Below are 21,848 nucleotides of genomic sequence, written 5' to 3'. Positions count from 1 at the left end.
AACCTCTTGTTGTTGCCTCAATACTTCTGTTGAGTTAAGTATCAGGGCTGAGCCCCTTCTCTGGCTGTTTTCGTCTTACAAAATATAAAACCTCATATAAAAACAATAAAACTCTTCTTTTATTCTTTTATTGAAGAAGAGTCATATAATAAATTAATATAATAAAATAACCCCCTACCATGGTGACAGCACCGCACATGAGCCACTTAATGTGCTCCATCCCGCTCTGGGTTCCCAGTGGCAGAACCAGGTTTTCAGCTCCTTCTGGGAGAGTCCTAGAGTGGGGGCCATTCAAATCTTTGGGGGATGATGTTACACAGAGAGGGGGCCCCCACAGAGAAGGCCCTTCTGGGTCCCATGAGGTATATCTCCCTGGGGGATAGGACCTGCACCATTCCCTGCTTGCCCACTCTGTTGGGTCGGGTAGATGTGACTGGCAAGGGATGGTCTCTCAGATAACCTGGTCCCAAGCCATGAAGGGCTTTAAAGGTGACAACCAACATCTTGAATTGCACCCGGAAGCAAATCGGCAGCCAATGCAGCTCCTGCAGGAGAGGTAATGCATGTGCACAATGGGATTTGCACAAAACCATATGGACCGCTGCATTTTGCACCAATGCAAAAAAGCTCTTAAGGTTCCTACTCAAATTTCCTGAGGTGTATTGCCTATTCAACAACCAAAATAAAACTATTCATCTCTCTCTCTTTTTTTTTCGCCTCGTAGTATTTGAGATTTATATTTATTTTTCAATATTTGCTTTCCTTCATTTTGTGATTCCACTTTTTCTCTAGTCACATATGAGACTTTATTCTCCCAATCTTAATTTCTCCATCATGGCGGCTTGTTTTGAGGTAAAAAAAAATTAAAGGTCCACAAGTTTGAGCTTTCACTCCATTTTGGAACTTTTCTTTTAATGCTTCATTTTCATTGGGATGTATGGTTATTCTCAGTATTACAGGCTGCCTTTAGTGTTTCCTTGGCTAAGCAGAGGCATGAATTTGGAAAGGAAGCTGTAATAATTGAACTCACTGAAAACTCACTAAGAAAAAATCAATACAAATCTCAATTTTCCTCAACCTGTTGCTTTCCTCCCTGTATCTCTGCCAGCCCCCTGATCTCCCCACACTTCAAGGCTGAGTTTGCCATCAGCCACAAGACACAGACCAGGTTTCATAGAGAGACTTTTCTTCCTTGTCTTTTGACCGCCCTGCCATTTCTGACAGGATTTTGCTCATTTTTGAGGCCTCCTCTTGGGAATCCCTAGAGACCCTTCAGAGAAGCTGCTCTTCAAGAAAGGGATTTTTGAGTCTCCACAGAGATTTTCCCAATCTTCACAAGATCTCAGACAGTTCTTAGAGCTTAAAAAGAGGTAAAATCTACAAACTGATGCTTGCTGGAGAGTAATTTCCTTTCTAGATAGGCTACGTTAGAGGCAGTGGTGGGATTCAGCCAGTTCGTACCACTTCGGGAGAACCGGTTGTTAATCTTCTGAGCAGTTTGGCAAACTGGTTGTTGGAAGAAATCATTAGGGCAGAGAACCGGTTGTTAAATTACTTGAATCCCACCACTGGTTAGAGGGAACCTTTCCTTCAAGTTTAATGCCCATCACCCCAGACACGAATGGAACATGACGTCCTGAGCCCTTGCAGGGTCTTCTCGCAATGCACACAGGATCCTCTAGGGGGCGCCCTCGAAGAGCGGCGCAGCTCCCTCCCTCCGTCGCTTACGAGAGAACTGAGCATGCGCCGGTCTCTTTCCCAAGTCAAGAGGGATGCGAGACTCCCGAGGCTTGGAACGTTCTCCAGTGCCCGGAGGAGCCTTTCAGGGAAGGGAAGAGGCTGCAGGGAAGACTTGGACTTGGAGATCCAGACGTGAGTGGGGGGGTCAGTGACTGGGTGGGTGGGTGACTTTTCTCCCGCGCTGGACGCTCACATTCACCAGGCTCGGAGTCGTGGAAAGGGGGAGGGGGAGCCATTGGCCCCATGTTCCCCTGCCGTCCCTGGGCATGCAAGGGCCAGGCAGGGGAGAAAGCAAAGCTTCGCGCCCTTCCATTTGCCCCCAGGGGGAAAAAAAAAAACAGGGTCGCAGAAAAGAGGATTTACAATCCATTTCGACGGGAAGAGCTTTGCATGGAGGGAGAGGAGGAGAGGTCGTCTCTGCAAAACAGAGATTTGTGCCTCCAAGTCAGTCGTGACTCCTGGACAGTTTCCTGCATATTTCATGGCCCCGTTTTCCGAAGGGGTTTCCCTCGCCTTCCCCTTTTTATAAGGGCCGAGAGAAGCGAGCGGTCGGAGTCCCTCCTGCTGGCTTTGCATGCAAGGCTTCAACTCCGTGTGTAAGGAGTTGGGTGCAAGGGGTGCAAGGACTTGTTCTTAACTATGCAGCCATAGAAATGCTATTAAACTGTCTTTTAAATTATACTGTATTACATTATGATTAGCCAGAGAGACCATTTGGCTCAGTGATGAAAGCACAAGGCTTTGAAACCAGGATGTCACTGCGTTATTTTATTTACCAGCTGAGCTTCATCATTTCTGGACTATCAGACTTTCCGTACCTTGCCAAGAATTGTTATCAAAAGCTACTACGCATGTCCATCCACCCACATTCCTTCACACACTTTTTTTCCTTTGTTCTCTTGCCATGGGTGCCCGTTGCTGGAAAGCAGCTGGCCCGAACTATTTCAAAATGTAGCAATTATCTTTCTTAGTTAGTGAGGTGTTTTATTTTCTTTATAACAAATAAATGAGTTTTATTAGAGAACTTTTCTTCGGGTTTTCTTTTCAGAGTATTGCAACTTGGATAAAGCCTCGATCCATCCTCTAATCAGGGTGATTTGTCCCAGAGCCAATTATGGGATTAATCAATGCCCTGACACAGGAGATTAACTTCTAGTCCAACCTTTGGCATGAAAGCCTTCAGCCCATCCCAGTCTCAGCCCAATCTACTTCACAGGGCTGTTGTTGGGGGGAAAACAGTAAGAAGGAGCATTATGTATAATCTCTGCCTAGAGTAATTTACAAAAGTAATACAGAAGACATAAGAATAAAAACTAAATTTTTAATAGAAACTAGGAAGTAGAAATCAAATACTCATTTAAATGTATTTTTCCAATATTTTGATAGACATTGATCCTGAAGGCAAATTTTCCAATATGTAGAGAGAGCAAGCTGGCTAATAAGATTTTCCCTCAAACCTTGGTGGGTTCATACAAATTTCTTTACTTAATCTTCTCTTCCCTCCTGTACTCCCCATTTTTCCATCTCAGATACATCAAAAAAATTTCTGGTTCTTCAGGAATCTTAAAAATCTTGTCTGGGAAGAGAGCTGAATGGCCTTGGAAAATTTGGCCAGACCTCTTGTGAACAGAAAGACCTGTGGAGATCCATGGGTGCATTTTGGAGCTTTATTAGAGACCAGAGAGAAGATGGAGGGACAACACCCAGCAGATGCAGAAGTTAGAAAAGGCCCTCCAGCTGCTCAGCCTTGGAGCTGTGGGAAGAATGGGGCAAGTCCTGGCCAGAAGAGCCACGAAGAGGCATCCAATAGTTCAGAGGTCCAATGTTGTCACTTCACAAAAGTGCAGTTTCAGGAGGGGAGCCGTCCCCGAGATGTTTGCACTCAGCTTCACTACCTTTGTCGTCAGTGGCTGCAACCAGAAAAACACACCAAGGCTCAGATGCTGGACCTGGTGCTCCTGGAACAATTCCTGGCTGTCCTTCCCCCAGAGATGGCAAGATGGGTGCGGGAGTGTGGAGCAGAGACCAGTTCCCAGGCGGTGTCCCTGGCTGAAGGCTTCTTGCTGACTCAGGAGGAGGAAAACATGCAAGAAGAGTTGCAGGTGGGAGAATGGAATCATGGCAGCTCTAAAGAGGATCTCTCTGAAGTTGTCAATTTCTTTCTGGCAGAATTTTCTGGGATTATTAATTCCTAAGGGCATCTGTTCTATTCTTCCAGAGGATGTATTTGGGGCAATTCTTTCATTCTCTTTCGAGTTTCAGCAATGGACATTGAGGCCTGCTAGTTTGAAAATGCAGTATGATAATTTTTATCTGTGTACTTTTCCTTTTTTTCTTGTGTCACATCATGTCCAGAAATGCACGGAAGCTGTGACTGACTATCCCAAGAACAGGAAAAATTCATTCAAATGTTCTCAAGAGCTGCTGTTCATGGAGACCTTACACAAAGATCAAACTCAGGACACCACTCCAGGTAACAAGCTCTTACTGTGAGAGTTCAATATTTAGCCGATTCTTTTGCTCTGCTTTATTGGAGTGTCTCTCTTTAAGAAATCTGCTTCCAGTATTTTTCTCTTTCTCACAGAGAGTAGGAAGCTGTCCTTGGAGTTTTTAGAATCACCTCTTTCTGATGAAGTTGAAGGATTAGCTGAACCGCTACTTCAGGTAAGGAGAAGAAACATAAGAAAAGGTCCATGAATCTTGGATAGATTTTATTTTGTTCTAGAGTTCAATGTATAAAATTGTTGTTTCTAAGCAATATGAATTTGACATCAGGTCACTGAACATTCACACTCTCCGTTTTGAGGGGATCCTTTGTGAGATGCCTTTTCCACCTCTCCTTCTTCATTTTCAGATTTCATTGACCAGACTGTTGTTAGCATCGGGGCTCTTCCTTCTGTCTCCCAGGGTTGTTCACACACACCATTATAAAGAAAATATTCTTTTTTTGCCTTTTGAAAAGCATCTTTGGGACTACCGTGACCTGGTGATTGAGAATCTCCATAGACATATAGAGTTCTATTACAAGCTCTTCCAACTTCTTCATGAAGGTGTGGAGTTGGGGTACGTTGGTCCCTCAATGGATAAAATGAGCCATTGGAAAACATGTCAGCTGGGTTTTGCCAGTATTTTGCTCTTCCCATCCTAGGAAGAATGGGAGTTACTGACAAGTAGTAGATTTAAGACCCAACTGTCAATTGATCAAGAATATTTTTGCCTATACCATAAGGCATTCCAAACACTTCCAGCTTGATCAAATATGATTTAGTTGTGCCATCAGCCAAAAGCGGTGAGATCTTATTCTTAATACTGCAGAAAATACCCATTTTATTCACTAGATCTCTTTCCTAGAATTGGTGGAAGAAAATTATTTCATTATTCTTGGAATTATCTGTTAATAAGGAAACTTGTGTCCTTGTTCAGGATGTTGTGTCTTTTGAGGAAGTGGCCGTGTATTTCTCCAAGGAGGAGTGGTCTCAACTGGATGCTGACCAAAAAGTGCTCTACAGAGAAGTCATGCTGGAGAATTCCAGGAATCTGGCTTACCTGGGTAAGAATTCCTTTCTGTGCTCAGGAATGTAGAGAAGGGGCTTAAATGTTATTTCTGGGGAAAAAAATCATTTCTATACAATGCATTCAGAAAGCATTCTGACTTTGTAGAATTTTGTTATGCTGTAGCATGATTCAACAGTTGTTGAAAGGGGTTATTTTGTGTTTTATGAGCAGAAAGCATTTTTTTAAAGAAAACAATTTCTTTTCTTTTTTTCTTAAGTGTTAAAAAAGCATGATGCTATTTTTTTATCAAAACAAATAAGATGAAATATTTTTCAGCAATTACATTGCTGAAAAATATTTATACATGGGATAAAACAGTAAAGCACCAAGTGAGTCAAAATTATCTTCTCCATAGACACAACCTGCAGATTTCCAGTTTTTCTTTGAATAAATTTCCTTCTTCCATAAAATCAGTTTGGTCAAAGGGTTAAGACACCAGGGTAGAAACTGGGTGACTGTGAGTGAGTACTTGTTCTGCCTTAGGCATGAATGCTGGCTGGGTGACTTTGAGCCAAAACTCTCTCCAATCCATTTCACAGGATTGTTGTATGGAAAACAGCAGGAAGAAAAAATTTTGGTTTGTCTGCTGCCTTTATTTACAAAAAATAAAGGAAGGATATGGAATGCATTCAGAATGTATTCAGACTCCCTTCACTTTTATCAATTTTGTTATGCTACTGCTTGATTCTATATTTGTTGAAATTCATTTTTTTCTCCTTATTGGTACCCAAGAATGACAAAGTATTTTTTTTTTAAATATCTGTTACTTTATTAGTTTCTAGCCCGGTGTCTTAACCTTTTGACCAAACTGACTTTATGGAAGAAGGAAATATATTGAAAGAAAAACAGCATAGCCTGGCTTTTTACATAAAGTAAATTGTTTGTTTTTTCAAAAAGCATTCTGCTCATGAAATACAAAATACTCATTTCATAAAAGATATTAGGAAGACTCTGAGGAAGAGGCTGAATGGACAGAGCAAGATCCTGGCTACCAAGATTCGTTATTCCCTCCTGAACCTGGTCATTGTGTTCCCGATGGCCCTGAGCTGCTATAACGAAGACCAGATGACCTCTGAGAGGCATGTTCCCTTCTTAGAGATATGCCCACTTGTGTACTGGATTTGGCTTTAGCCTAAATTGAGGGTAGGGAGGTATTGCCATCCAGAAATTCCCTCTGACTTTCAAAAATTCTGCTCTGTAGACAAGTGGAGATGAGACTTTTATTGAAGTTGGGAAGTGCTGGGTATGTTGCTGCCCCATTATGACACAGTTTCCAGTGCACTTTGGGAGTTTTTGGCAGCATGGAATTGTCCCATATGAAAGATTAAATCAGGGCTGTGATCCAATCCTATTATATGGGGATCATTTCACTTGGAAATGGGTCTTTGCTGTTATCTTTGTTTGGACTCTTCATGTTTGCCAACAAAACAGCTGAAATACATTGACGATTCAGAAGAAAAGTTTTGCTTGTTCCCCTATTCTTGGTACAGTTTTCATTTTTCTTTTTCAAGGCTGTAATAGAGAAGACAATAAGAATTGCAAGGAGGAACACCAAGCGATCCATTCAAAAGGGAGGAAAAGGAAATTTGTAGATCAGATGAAACCAAAGAGTGATGAAACAAAGCAATCACAAAGTGGAGTTAAAAAAGGCCTTCCTCAGGTCAGTTGGCTTCCTAACCATACAGTGATCAATAAGAGAGAAAGACCATATAAATCCATGGAGTGTACAAAGAGGTTCAATATATCCGATAATCTCTTTTCTCATGAAAATACACATTCAGAAGGGAAACGATTTACCTGCATGGAGTGTGGAAAGTCCTTTAATCGTAGCAGTCATCTTCATTCCCACCAGAGGATCCACAAAGGAGAACGAACATATAAATGTATGGAGTGTGGAAAGACCTTTACTTGTAGCAGTAATCTTTATTACCACAAGAAGATCCACGCAGGAGAGAAGCCTTATAAATGCATGGATTGCGGAAAGGCCTTTTATTTAAGCAGTCATCTTAATTCCCACAAGAGGATCCACAAAAGAGAACAAACGTATAAATGCATGGAGTGTGGAAAGACCTTCTGTTATTCTGAGTCCCTTATAATCCATCAAAGGATCCACACAGGAGAAAGACCTTATAAATGCATGGAGTGTGGAAAGGGATTTACTTTAAGCAAGCACCTTAAATCCCACAAGAGGATCCACACAGGAGAAAGACCTTATAAATGCATGGAGTGTGGAAAGACCTTTACTTGTAGCAGCAGTCTTAATTCCCACAAGAGGATCCACACAGGAGAAAGTCCTTATAAATGCATGGAGTGTGGAAAGACCTTTACTTGTAGCAGCAGTCTTAATTTCCACAAGAGGATCCACACAGGAGAGAGACCTTATAAATGTAGTGAGTGTGGAAAGACATTTACTCGTAGCAGTAACCTTGATTCCCACAGGAGGATCCACACAGGAGAAAGACTTTATAAATGCATGGAGTGTGGAAAGACCTTTACTGCTATGAGTAGACTTAATTCCCACAAGAGGATCCACAAAAGAGAACAAACGTATAAATGCATTGAGTGTGGAAAGAGCTTCTGTTATTCTGAGTCCCTTATAATCCATCAAAGGATCCACACAGGAGAGAGACCTTATGAATGCATGGACTGTGGAAAGACCTTTACTGCTATGAGTAGACTTAATTCCCACAAGAGGATCCACAAAAGAGAACAAACGTATAAATGCATTGAGTGTGGAAAGACCTTCTGTTATTCTGAGTCCCTTATAATCCATCAAAGGATCCACACAGGAGAGAGACCTTATGAATGCATTGAGTGTGGAAAGACCTTTACTGCTATGAGTAGACTTAATTCCCACAAGAGGATCCACAAAAGAGAACAAACGTATAAATGCATTGAGTGTGGAAAGACCTTCTGTTATTCTGAGTCCCTTATAATCCATCAAAGGATCCACACAGGAGAAAGACCTTATAAATGCATGGAATGTGGAAAGGGATTTACTTGTAGCAGCAGTCTTAATTTCCACAAGAGGATCCACACAGGAGAGAAGCCTTATAAATGTAGTGAGTGTGGAAAGACATTTACTCGTAGCCATTACCTTAATTCCCACAAGAGGATCCACACAGGAGAAAGACCTTATAAATGTACTGAGTGTGGAAAGACATTTACTTGTAGCGGTAACCTTGATTCCCACAAGAGGAGCCACACAGGAGAAAGACCTTATAAATGCATGGAGTGTGGAAAGACCTTTACTTATAGCAGTCATCTTCATCGCCACAAGAAGATCCACACAGGAGAAAGACCTTATAAATGCATGGAGTGTGGAAAGAGCTTTACTTATAGCAGTCATCTTCATCGCCACAAGAGGAGCCACACAGGAGAAAGACCTTATAAATGCATGGAGTGTGGAAAGAGCTTTACTTATAGCAGTCATCTTCATCGCCACAAGAGGATCCACACAAGATAGAAGTCAAATAAAGATCTGCAGTGTGGAGAGGGCTTTTTGTGAGCTTCTTTTTTCTCCAAGTAGTTCTCGTCATATGACTGCAATTGAGGCCAAAATTTCTGTTGCTAAGCGAGACAGTTATTGCGTTTTGTGCCATTTGACGACTTTTCTTGCCACATTTGTTAAGTGACTCACAATAGTTGTTAAGTTAGTAATACTGTTATGAAATGAAGAATCTGGCTTCCCCATTGGATTTGCTTGTTAGAAGCTCACAAAAGGTGATCACATGATCCAGGGACTCTGCAAATGTCATAAATCTGTTGCCAAGCATCTGACGTTGGATCAGGTGACCTTGGGGATGTTGCAAAAGTGTGAAAAATGGTCATAAGTCACTTTTTTCCATGCTGCTGTAACTTTGAACAATCACTAAATGAACTGTAGTAAATCGACGACTACCTATAGTTGTCTAAAATCTCATACAAGTACCATTTGAGTAATTTAATTTTTAAGTCCTTTTATAGTCATTTTTTGAGTGTATTGTGAGCCGCCCTGGGTCTTCGGAGAGAGGCGGCATATAAATTGAATAAATGAAATAAAAATAAATAAATAATTCAAATAAATTGTTTACCTTCTTAGATATGCATTCATAAATTGCCTTTCTAGTGCAAACCAGAACACGGCGAATCCCTAATCCTGCTTGTGGTTTTTGCCAAGTCCAAATACTCAAAGGTCTTCTCTGCATGTAGAAATATTTCTAATTGTTTTTCATTATATGGTTTCAAATATCAAACACAACTATAATGTTATTCTTCAAGTATCTTTTAGATAAAAAAAAAGCACAACTTTTAGTAGTGGTTATCGGAAACCTCTTGTTGTTGCCTCAATACTTCTGTTGAGTTAAGTATCAGGGCTGAGCCCCTTCTCTGGCTGTTTTCGGCTTACAAAATATAAAACCTCATATAAAAACAATAAAACTCTTCTTTTATTCTTTTATTGAAGAAGAGTCATATAATAAATTAATATAATAAAATAACCCCCTACCATGGTGACAGCACCTCACATGAGCTACTTAATGTGCTCCATCCCGCTCTGGGTTCCCAGTGGCAGAACCAGGTTTTCAGCTCCTTCTGGGAGAGTCCTAGAGTGGGGGCCATTCAAATCTTTGGGGGATGATGTTACACAGAGAGGGGGCCCCCACAGAGAAGGCCCTTCTGGGTCCCACAAGGTATATCTCCCTGGGGGATAGGACCTGCACCATTCCCTGCTTGCCCACTCTGATGGGTCGGGTAGATGTGACTGGCAAGGGATGGTCTCTCAGATAACCTGGTCCCAAGCCACGAAGGGCTTTAAAGGTGACAACCAACACCTTGAATTGCACCCGGAAGAAAATCGGCAGCCAATGCAGCTCCCGCAGGAAAGGTAATGCATGTGCACAATGGGATTTGCACAAAACCATATGGACCGCTGCATTTTGCACCAATGCAAAAAAGCTCTTAAGGTGTATTGCCTATTCAACAACCAAAATAAAACTATTCATCTCTCTCTCTCTTTTTTTTGCCTCGTATTTAAGATTTATATTTATTTTTCAGTATTTGCTTTCCTTCATTTTGTGATTCCACTTTTTCTCTAGTCACATATGAGACTTTATTCTCCCAATCTTAATTTCTCCATCATGGCGGCTTGTTTTGAGGTAAAAAAAAATTAAAGGTCCACAAGTTTGAGCTTTCACTCCATTTTGGAACTTTTCTTTTAATGCTTCATTTTCATTGGGATGTATGGTTATTCTCAGTATTACAGGCTGCCTTTAGTGTTTCCTTGGCTAAGCAGAGGCATGAATTTGGAAAGGAAGCTGTAATAATTGAACTCACTGAAAACTCACTAAGAAAAAATCAATACAAATCTCAATTTTCCTCAACCTGTTGCTTTCCTCCCTGTATCTCTGCCAGCCCCCTGATCTCCCCACACTTCAAGGCTGAGTTTGCCATCAGCCACAAGACACAGACCAGGTTTCATGGAGAGACTTTTCTTCCTTGTCTTTTGACCGCCCTGCCATTTCTGACAGGATTTTGCTCATTTTTGAGGCCTCCTCTTGGGAATCCCTAGAGACCCTTCAGAGAAGCTGCTCTTCAAGAAAGGGATTTTTGAGTCTCCACAGAGATTTTCTCAATCTTCACAAGATCACAGACAGTTCTTAGAGATTAAAAAGAGGTAAAATCTACAAACTGATGCTTGCTGGAGAGGTCATTTCCTTTCTAGATAGGCTACGTTAGAGGCAGTGGTGGGATTCAGCCAGTTCGTACCACTTCGGGAGAACCGGTTGTTAATCTTCTGAGCAGTTTGGCAAACTGGTTGTTGGAAGAAATCATTAGGGCAGAGAACCGGTTGTTAAATTACTTGAATCCCACCACTGGTTAGAGGGAACCTTTCCTTCAAGTTTAATGCCCATCACCCCAGACACGAATGGAACATGACGTCCTGAGCCCTTGCAGGGTCTTCTCGCAATGCACACAGGATCCTCTAGGGGGCGCCCTCGAAGAGCGGTGCAGCTCCCTCCCTCCCTCGCTTACGAGAGAACTGAGCATGCGCCGGTCTCTTTCCCAAGTCAAGAGGGATGCGAGACTCCCGAGGCTTGGAACGTTCTCCAGTGCCCGGAGGAGCCTTTCAGGGAAGGGAAGAGGCTGCAGGGAAGACTTGGACTTGGAGATCCAGACGTGAGTGGGGGGGTCAGTGACTGGGTGGGTGGGTGACTTTTCTCCCGCGCTGGACGCTCACATTCATCAGGCTCGGAGTCGTGGAAAGGGGGAGGGGGAGCCATTGGCCCCATGTTCCCCTGCCGTCCCTGGGCATGCAAGGGCCAGGCAGGGGAGAAAGCAAAGCTTCGCGCCCTTCCATTTGCCCCCAGGGGGAAAAAAAACCAGGGTCGCAGAAAAGAGGATTTACAATCCATTTCGACGGGAAGAGCTTTGCATGGAGGGAGAGGAGGAGAGGTCGTCTCTGCAAAACAGAGATTTCTGCCTCCAAGTCAGTCGTGACTCCTGGACAGTTTCCTGCATATTTCATGGCCCCGTTTTCCGAAGGGGTTTCCCTCGCCTTCCCCTTTTTATAAGGGCCGAGAGAAGCGAGCGGTCGGAGTCCCTCCTGCTGGCTTTGCATGCAAGGCTTCAACTCCGTGTGTAAGGAGTTGGGGGCAAGGGGTGCAAGGACTTGTTCTTAACTATGCAGCCATAGAAATGCTATTAAACTGTCTTTTAAATTATACTGTATTACATTATGATTAGCCAGAGAGACCATTTGGCTCAGTGATGAAAGCACAAGGCTTTGAAACCAGGATGTCAGTGCGTTATTTTATTTACCAGCTGAGCTTCATCATTTCTGGACTATCAGACTTTCCGTACCTTGCCAAGAATTGTTATCAAAAGCTACTAGGCATGTCCATCCACCCACATTCCTTCACACACTTTTTTCCCTTTGTTCTCTTGCCACGGGTGCCCGTTGCTGGAAAGCAGCTGGCCCGAACTATTTCAAAATGTAGCAATTATCTTTCTTAGTTAGTGAGGTGTTTTATTTTCTTTATAACAAATAAATGAGTTTTATTAGAGAACTTTTCTTCGGGTTTTCTTTTCAGAGTATTGCAACTTGGATAAAGCCTCGATCCATCCTCTAATCAGGGTGATTTGTCCCAGAGCCAATTATGGGATTAATCAATGCCCTGACACAGGAGAGTAACTTCTAGTCCAACCTTTGGCATGAAAGCCTTCAGCCCATCCCAGTCTCAGCCCAATCTACTTCACAGGGCTGTTGTTGGGGGAAAAACAGTAAGAAGGAGCATTATGTATAATCTCTGCCTAGAGCAATTTACAAAAGTAATACAGAAGACGTAAGAATAAAAACTAAATTTTTAATAGAAACTAGGAAGTAGAAATCAAATACTCATTTAAATGTATTTTTCCAATATTTTGATAGACATTGATCCTGAAGGCAAATTTTCCGATATGTAGAGAGAGCAAGCTGGCTAATAAGATTTTCCCTCAAACCTTGGTGGGTTCATACAAATTTCTTTACTTAATCTTCCCTCCCCTCCCCTCCTCCCCATTTTTCCATCTCAGATACATCAAAAAAAATTTCTGGTTCTTCGGGAATCTTACAAATCTTGTCTGGGAAGAGAGAGCTGAATGGCCTTGGAAAATTTGGCCAGACCTCTTGTGAACAGAAAGACCAACGGAGACCCATGGGTGCATTTTGGAGCTTTATTAGAGACCAGAGAGAAGATGGAGGGACAACACCCAGCAGTTGCAGAAGTTAGAAAAGGCCCTCCAGCTGCTCAGCCTTGGAGCTGTGGGAAGAATGGAGCAAGTCCTGGGCAGAAGAGCCACGAAGAGGCATCCAATAGTTCAGAGGTCCAATGTTGTCACTTCACAAAAGTGCAGTTTCAGGAGGGGAGCCGTCCCCGAGATGTTTGCACTCAGCTTCACTACCTTTGTCGTCAGTGGCTGCAACCAGAAAAACACACCAAGGCTCAGATGCTGGACCTGGTGCTCCTGGAACAATTCCTGGCTGTCCTTCCCCCAGAGATGGGAAAATGGGTGCGGGAGTGTGGAGCAGAGACCAGTTCCCAGGCGGTGTCCCTGGCTGAAGGCTTCTTGCTGACTCAGGAGGAGGAAAACATGCAGGAAGAGTTGCAGGTGGGAGAATGGAATCATGGCAGCTCTAAAGAGGATCTCTCTGAATTTGTCAATTCCTTTCTGGCAGATTTTTCTGGGATTATTAATTCCTAAGGGCATCTGTTCTATTCTTCTAGAGGATGTATTTGGGGCAATTCTTCTGTTCTCTTTCGAGTTTCAGCAATGGACATTGAGGCCTGCTAGTTTGAAAATGCAGTATGATAATTTTTATCTGTGTACTTTTCCTTTTTTTCTTGTGTCACATCATGTCCAGAAATGCACGGAAGCTGTGACTGAGTATCCCAAGAACAGGAAAAGTTCATTCAAATGTTCTCAAGAGCTGCTGTTCATGGAGACCTTACACAAAGATCAAACTCAGGACACCACTCCAGGTAACAAGCTCTTACTGTGAGAGTTCAATATTTAGCTGATTCTTTTGCTCTGCTTTATTGGAGTGTCTCTCTTTAAGAAATCTGCTTCCAGTATTTTTCTCTTTCTCACAGAGAGTAGGAAGCTGTCCTTGGAGTTTTTAGAATCACCTCTTTCTGATGAAGTTGAAGGATTAGCTGAACCGCTACTTCAGGTAAGGAGAAGAAACATAAGAAAAGGTCCATGAATCTTGGATAGATTTTATTTTGTTCTAGAGTTCAATGTATAAAATTGTTGTTTCTAAGCAATATGAATTTGACATCAGGTCACTGAACATTCACACTCTCCGTTTTGAGGGGATCCTTTGTGAGATGCCTTTTCCACCTCTCCTTCTTCATTTTCAGATTTCATTGACCAGACTGTTGTTAGCATCGGGGCTCTTCCTTCTGTCTCCCAGGGTTGTTCACACACACCATTATAAAGAAAATATTCTTTTTTTGCCTTTTGAAAAGCATCTTTGGGACTACCGTGACCTGGTGATTGAGAATCTCCATAGACATATAGAGTTCTATTACAAGCTCTTCCAACTCCTTCATGAAGGTGTGGAGTTGGGGTACGTTGGTCCCTCAATGGATAAAATGAGCCATTGGAAAACATGTCAGCTGGGTTTTGCCAGTATTTTGCTCTTCCCATCCTAGGAAGAATGGGAGTCACTGACAAGTAGTAGATTTAAGACCCAACTGTCAATTGATCAAGAATATTTTTGCCTATACCATAAGGCATTCCAAACACTTCCAGCTTGATCAAATATGATTTAGTTGTGCCATCAGCCAAAAGCGGTGAGATCTTATTCTTAATACTGCAGAAAATACCCATTTTATTCACTAGATCTCTTTCCTAGAATTGGTGGAAGAAAATTATTTCATTATTCTTGGAATTATCTGTTAATAAGGAAACTTGTGTCCTTGTTCAGGATGTTGTGTCTTTTGAGGAAGTGGCCGTGTATTTCTCCAAGGAGGAGTGGTCTCAACTGGATCCTGACCAAAGAGAACTCCACAGAGAAGTCATGCTGGAGAATTCCAGGAATCTGGCTTACCTGGGTAAGAATTCCTTTCTGTGCTCAGGAATGTAGAGAAGGGGCTTGAATGTTATTTTTGGGGAAAAAAATCATTTATTTACAATGCATTCAGAAAGGATTCTGACTTTGTAGAATTTTGTTACGCTGTAGCATGATTCAACAGTTGTTGAAAGGGGTTATTTTGTGTTTTATGAGCAGAAAGCATTTTTTTAAAGAAAACAATTTCTTTTCTTTTTTTCTTAAGTGTTAAAAAAGCATGATGCTATTTTTTTATCAAAACAAATAAGATGAAATATTTTTCAGCAATTACATTGCTGAAAAATATTTATACATGGGATAAAACAGTAAAGCACCAAGTGAGTCAAAATTATCTTCTCCATAGACACAACCTGCAGATTTCCAGTTTTTCTTTGAATAAATTTCCTTCTTCCATAAAATCAGTTTGGTCAAAGGGTTAAGACACCAGGGTAGAAACTGGGTGACTGTGAGTGAGTACTTGTTCTGCCTTAGGCATGAATGCTGGCTGGGTGACTTTGAGCCAAAACTCTCTCCAATCCATTTCACAGGATTGTTGTATGGAAAACAGCAGGAAGAAAAAATTTTGGTTTGTCTGCTGCCTTTATTTACAAAAAATAAAGGAAGGATATGGAATGCATTCAGAATGTATTCAGACTCCCTTCACTTTTATCAATTTTGTTATGCTACTGCTTGATTCTATATTTGTTGAAATTCATTTTTTTCTCCTTATTGGTACCCAAGAATGACAAAGTATTTTTTTTTTTAAATATCTGTTAATTTATTAGTTTCTAGCCCGGTGTCTTAACCTTTTGACCAAACTGACTTTATGGAAGAAGGAAATATATTGAAAGAAAAACAGCATAGCCTGGCTTTTTACATAAAGTAAATTGTTTGTTTTTTCAAAAAGCATTCTGCTCATGAAATACAAAATACTCATTTCATAAAAGATATTAGGAAGACTCTGAGGAAGAGGCTGAATGGACAGAGCAAGATCCTGGCTACCAAGATTCGTTATTCCCTCCTGAACCTGGTCACTGGGTTCCCGATGGCCCTGAGCTGCTATAACGAAGACCAGATGACCTCTGAGAGGCATGTTCCCTTCTTAGAGATATGCCCACTTGTGTACTGGAATTGGCTTTAGCCTAAATTGAGGGTAGGGAGATATTGCCATCCAGAAATTCCCTCTGACTTTCAAAAATTCTGCTCTGTAGACAAGTGGAGATGAGACTTTTATTGAAGTTGGGAAGTGCTGGGTATGTTGCTGCCCCATTATGACACAGTTTCCAGTGCACTTTGGGAGTTTTTGGCAGCATGGAATTGTCCCATATGAAAGATTAAATCAGGGCTGTGATCCAATCCTATTATATGGGGATCATTTCACTTGGAAATGGGTCTTTGCTATTATCTTTGTTTGGATTCTTCATGTTTGCCAACAAAACAGCTGAAATACATTGACGATTCAGAAGAAAAGTTTTGCTTGTTCCCCTATTCTTGGTACAGTTTTCATTTTTCTTTTTCAAGGCTGTAATAGAGAAGACAATAAGAATTGCAAGGAGGAACACCAAGCGATCCATTCAAAAGGGAGGAAAAGGAAATTTGTAGATCAGATGAAACCAAAGCGTGATGAAACAAAGCAATCACAAAGTGGAGTTAAAAAAGGCCTTCCTCAGGTCAGTTGGCTTCCTAACCATACAGTGATCAATAAGAGAGAAAGACCATATAAATCCATGGAGTGTAGAAAGAGGTTCAATATATCCGATAATCTCTTTTCTCATAAAAATACACATTCAGAAGGGAAACGATTTACCTGCATGGAGTGTGGAAAGTCCTTTAATCGTAGCAGTCATCTTCATTCCCACCAGAGGATCCACAAAGGAGAACGAACATATAAATGTATGGAGTGTGGAAAGACCTTTACTTGTAGCAGTAATCTTTATTACCACAAGAAGATCCACGCAGGAGAGAAGCCTTATAAATGCATGGATTGCGGAAAGGCCTTTTATTTAAGCAGTCATCTTAATTCCCACAAGAGGATCCACAAAAGAGAACAAACGTATAAATGCATGGAGTGTGGAAAGACCTTCTGTTATTCTGAGTCCCTTATAATCCATCAAAGGATCCACACAGGAGAAAGACTTTATAAATGCATGGAGTGTGGAAAGGGATTTACTTTAAGCAAGCACCTTAAATCCCACAAGAGGATCCACACAGGAGAAAGACCTTATAAATGCATGGAGTGTGGAAAGACCTTTACTTGTAGCAGCAGTCTTAATTCCCACAAGAGGATCCACACAGGAGAAAGACCTTATAAATGCATGGAGTGTGGAAAGACCTTTACTTGTAGCAGCAGTCTTAATTTCCACAAGAGGATCCACACAGGAGAGAGACCTTATAAATGTAGTGAGTGTGGAAAGACATTTATTCGTAGCAGTAACCTTGATTCCCACAAGAGGATCCACACAGGAGAAAGACCTTATAAATGCATGGAGTGTGGAAAGACCTTTACTGCTATGAGTAGACTTAATTCCCACAAGAGGATCCACAAAAGAGAACAAACGTATAAATGCATTGAGTGTGGAAAGAGCTTCTGTTATTCTGAGTCCCTTATAATCCATCAAAGGATCCACACAGGAGAGAGACCTTATGAATGCATGGAGTGTGGAAAGACCTTTACTGCTATGAGTAGACTTAATTCCCACAAGAGGATCCACAAAAGAGAACAAACGTATAAATGCATTGAGTGTGGAAAGACCTTCTGTTATTCTGAGTCCCTTATAATCCATCAAAGGATCCACACAGGAGAGAGACCTTATGAATGCATTGAGTGTGGAAAGACCTTTACTGCTATGAGTAGACTTAATTCCCACAAGAGGATCCACAAAAGAGAACAAACGTATAAATGCATTGAGTGTGGAAAGACCTTCTGTTATTCTGAGTCCCTTATAATCCATCAAAGGATCCACACAGGAGAAAGACCTTATAAATGCATGGAATGTGGAAAGGGATTTACTTGTAGCAGCAGTCTTAATTTCCACAAGAGGATCCACACAGGAGAGAAGCCTTATAAATGTAGTGAGTGTGGAAAGACATTTACTCGTAGCCATTACCTTAATTCCCACAAGAGGATCCACACAGGAGAAAGACCTTATAAATGTACTGAGTGTGGAAAGACATTTACTTGTAGCGGTAACCTTGATTCCCACAAGAGGAGCCACACAGGAGAAAGACCTTATAAATGCATGGAGTGTGGAAAGACCTTTACTTATAGCAGTCATCTTCATCGCCACAAGAAGATCCACACAGGAGAAAGACCTTATAAATGCATGGAGTGTGGAAAGAGCTTTACTTATAGCAGTCATCTTCATCGCCACAAGAGGAGCCACACAGGAGAAAGACCTTATAAATGCATGGAGTGTGGAAAGAGCTTTACTTATAGCAGTCATCTTCATCGCCACAAGAGGATCCACACAAGATAGAAGTCAAATAAAGATCTGCAGTGTGGAGAGGACTTTTTGTGAGCTTCTTTTTTCTCCAAGTAGTTCTCGTCATATGACTGCAATTGAGGCCAAAATTTCTGTTGCTAAGCGAGACAGTTATTGCGTTTTGTGCCATTTGACGACTTTTCTTGCCACATTTGTTAAGTGACTCACAATAGTTGTTAAGTTAGTAATACTGTTATGAAATGAATCTGGCTTCCCCATTGGATTTGCTTGTTAGAAGCTCACAAAAGGTGATCACATGATCCAGGGACTCTGCAAATGTCATAAATCTGTTGCCAAGCATCTGACGTTGGATCAGGTGACCTTGGGGATGTTGCAAAAGTGTGAAAAATGGTCATAAGTCACTTTTTTCCATGCTGCTGTAACTTTGAACAATCACTAAATGAACTGTAGTAAATCGACGACTACCTATAGTTGTCTAAAATCTCATACAAGTACCATTTGAGTAATTTAATTTTTAAGTCCTTTTATAGTCATTTTTTGAGTGTATTGTGAGCCGCCCTGGGTCTTCGGAGAGAGGCGGCATATAAATTGAATAAATGAAATAAAAATAAATAAATAATTCAAATAAATTGTTTACCTTCTTAGATATGCATTCATAAATTGCCTTTCTAGTGCAAACCAGAACACAGTGAATCCCTAATCCTGCTTGTGGTTTTTGCCAAGTCCAAATACTGAAATGTATGTAGAAATATTTCTAATTGTTTTTCATTATATTGTTTCAAATATCAAACACAACTATAATGTTATTCTTCAAGTATCTTTTAGATTAAAAAAAGCACAACTTTTAGTAGTGGTTATCGGAAACCTCTTGTTGTTGCCTCAATACTTCTGTTGAGTTAAGTATCAGGGCTGAGCCCCTTCTCTGACTGTTTTCGGCTTACAAAATATAAAACCTCATATAAAAACAATAAAACTCTTCTTTTATTCTTTTATTGAAGAAGAGTCATATAATAAATTAATATAATAAAATAACCCCCTACCATGGTGACAGCACCGCACATGAGCCACTTAATGTGCTCCATCCCGCTCTGGGTTCCCAGTGGCAGAACCAGGTTTTCAGCTCCTTCTGGGAGAGTCCTAGAGTGGGGGCCATTCAAATCTTTGGGGGATGATGTTACACAGAGAGGGGGCCCCCACAGAGAAGGCCCTTCTGGGTCCCACGAGGTATATCTCCCTGGGGGATAGGACCTGCACCATTCCCTGCTTGCCCACTCTGATGGGTCGGGTAGATGTGACTGGCAAGGGATGGTCTCAGATAACCTGGTCCCAAGCCATGAAGGGCTTTAAAGGTGACAACCAACACCTTGAATTGCACCCGGAAGAAAATCGGCAGCCAATGCAGCTCCCGCAGGAAAGGTAATGCATGTGCACAATGGGATTTGCACAAAACCATATGGACCGCTGCATTTTGCACCAATGCAAAAAAGCTCTTAAGGTTCCTACTCAAATTTCCTGAGGTGTATTGCCTATTCAACAACCAAAATAAAATTATTCATCTCTCTTTTTTTTTCGCCTCGTAGTATTTGAGATTTATATTTATTTTTCAGTATTTGCTTTCCTTCATTTTGTGATTCCACTTTTTCTCTAGTCACATATGAGACTTTATTCTCCCAATCTTAATTTCTCCATCATGGCGGCTTGTTTTGAGGTAAAAAAATTTAAAGGTCCACAACTTTGAGCTTTCACTCCATTTTGGAACTTTTTTAATGCTTCATTTTCATTGGGATGTATGGTTATTCTCAGTATTACAGGCTGCCTTTAGTGTTTCCTTGGCTAAGCAGAGGCATGAATTTGGAATGGCAGCTGTAATAATTGAACTACTGAAAAAAAATCAATACAAATCTCAAATTTCCTCAACCTTTCACTTTCCTCCCTGTGTCTCTGCCAGCCCCCTGATCTCCCCTCACTTCAAGGCTGAGTTTGCCATCAGCCACAAGACACAGACCAGGTTTCATAGAGAGACTTTTCTTCCTTGTCTTTTGACCGCCCTGCCATTTCTGACAGGATTTTGCTCATTTTTGAGGCCTTCTCTTGGGAATCCCTGGAGACCCTTCAGAGAAGCTGCTCTTCAGGAAAGGGATTTTTGAGTCTCCACAGAGATTTTCCCAATCTTCACAAGATCACAGACGGTTCTTAGAGGTTAAAAAGAGGGAAAATCTACAAACTGATGCTTGCTGGAGAGGTCATTTCATTTCTAGATAGGCAACGTTAGAGGGAACCTTTCCTTCAAGTTTAATGCCCATCATCCCAGACCCGTATGGAACATGACGTCCTGAGCCCTTGCAGGATCTTCTCGCAATGCACACAGGATCCTCTAGGGGGCGCCCTCGAAGAGCGGCGCAGCTCCCTCCCTCCGTCGCTTACGAGAGAACTGAGCATGCGCCGGTCTCTTTCCCAAGTCAAGAGGGATGCGAGACTGCCGAGGCTTGGAACGTTCTCCAGTGCCCGGAGGAGCCTTTCAGGGAAGGGAAGAGGCTGCAGGGAAGACTTGGACTTGGAGATCCAGACGTGAGTGGGGGGTTCAGTGACTGGGTGGGTGGGTGCACTGGACGCTCACATTCATCAGGCTCGGAGTCGTGGAAAGGGGGAGGGGGAGCCATTGGCCCCATGTTCCCCTGCCGTCCCTGTGCATGCAAGGGCCAGGCAGGGGAGAAAGCAAAGCTTCGCGCCCTTCCATTTGCCCCCGGGGGAAAAAAACAGGGTCGCAGAAAAGAGGATTTACAATCCATTTCGACGGGAAAAGCTTTGCATGGAGGGAGAGGAGGAGAGGTCGTCTCTGCAAAACAGAGCTTTGTGTCTCCACGTCAGTCGTGACTCCTGGACAGTTTCCTGCATATTTCGCGGCCCCGTTTTCAGAAGGGGTTTCCCTCCCTTCCCCTTCTTAGGCCGAGAGAAGTGAGCGGTCGGAGTCCCTCCTGCTGGCTTTGCTTGCAAGGCTTCAACTCCGTGTGTAAGGAGTTGGGTGCAAGAGGTGCAAGGACTTGTTCTTAACTATGCAGCCATAGAAATGCTATTAAACTGTCTTTTAAATTATATTGTATTACATTATGATTAGCCAGAGAGACCATTTGGCTCAGTGATGAAAGGACAAGGCTTTGAAACCAGGAGATTAACTTCTAGTCCAACCTTTGGCATGAAAGCCTTCAGCCCATCCCAGTTCTCAGCCCAATCTACTTCACAGGGCTGTTGTTGGGGGGAAGGAGCATTATGTATAATCTCTGCCTAGAGTAATTTACAAAAGTAATACAGAAGACATAAGAATAAAAACTAAATTTTTAATAGAAACTAGGAAGTAGAAATCAAAAACATATTTAAATGTATTTTTCCAATATTTTGATAGACATTGATCCTGAAGGCAAATTTTCCGATATGTAGAGAGAGCAAGCTGGCTAATAAGATTTTCCCTCAAACCTTGGTGGGTTCATACAAATTTCTTTACTTAATCTTCTCTTCCCTCCCGTACTCCCCATTTTTCCATC

At 41.9% G+C, this 21,848-nt stretch overlaps 1 protein-coding gene and 1 pseudogene across 1 annotated transcript; both read left to right on the top strand.

Moving 5' to 3' along the window:
• Positions 1 to 3,332: 3,332 nt before the first annotated feature.
• Positions 3,333 to 18,988, top strand: LOC139311936 (zinc finger protein 721-like; annotated as a pseudogene).
• Positions 11,342 to 16,959, top strand: LOC139311926 (zinc finger protein 197-like). Its single transcript, XM_070936451.1, has 7 exons — positions 11,342 to 11,451; positions 12,847 to 13,422; positions 13,676 to 13,793; positions 13,905 to 13,984; positions 14,744 to 14,870; positions 16,388 to 16,536; positions 16,658 to 16,959. The coding sequence occupies exons 2-7, from the start codon at positions 12,913 to 12,915 to the stop codon at positions 16,871 to 16,873; spliced, it is 1,200 nt and encodes a 399-aa protein (XP_070792552.1). The 5' UTR covers positions 11,342 to 11,451; positions 12,847 to 12,912; the 3' UTR covers positions 16,874 to 16,959.
• Positions 18,989 to 21,848: the final 2,860 nt, after the last annotated feature.

This window comes from Pituophis catenifer, unplaced genomic scaffold, assembly GCF_029215685.1.
Source record: "Pituophis catenifer annectens isolate HBS135680 unplaced genomic scaffold, rPitCat1.0.hap2 SCAF_2, whole genome shotgun sequence".
Taxonomy (NCBI): Eukaryota; Metazoa; Chordata; class Lepidosauria; order Squamata; family Colubridae; genus Pituophis; species Pituophis catenifer.
The sequence above is the reverse complement of the archived record's forward strand: the minus strand, read 5'-3'. Positions and strand labels throughout refer to the sequence as shown.

Bases quoted from the DNA above. Each gene is read 5' to 3' on its own strand.
- LOC139311926 (XM_070936451.1), top strand. From the start codon at position 12,913: ATGGCCTTGGAAAATTTGGCCAGACCTCTTGTGAACAGAAAGACCAAC. The intron at 13,794-13,904 runs GTAACAAGCTCT...TCTTTCTCACAG, and splicing joins AACTCAGGACACCACTCCAG to AGAGTAGGAAGCTGTCCTTG. The intron at 13,985-14,743 runs GTAAGGAGAAGA...GTCCTTGTTCAG, and splicing joins TAGCTGAACCGCTACTTCAG to GATGTTGTGTCTTTTGAGGA.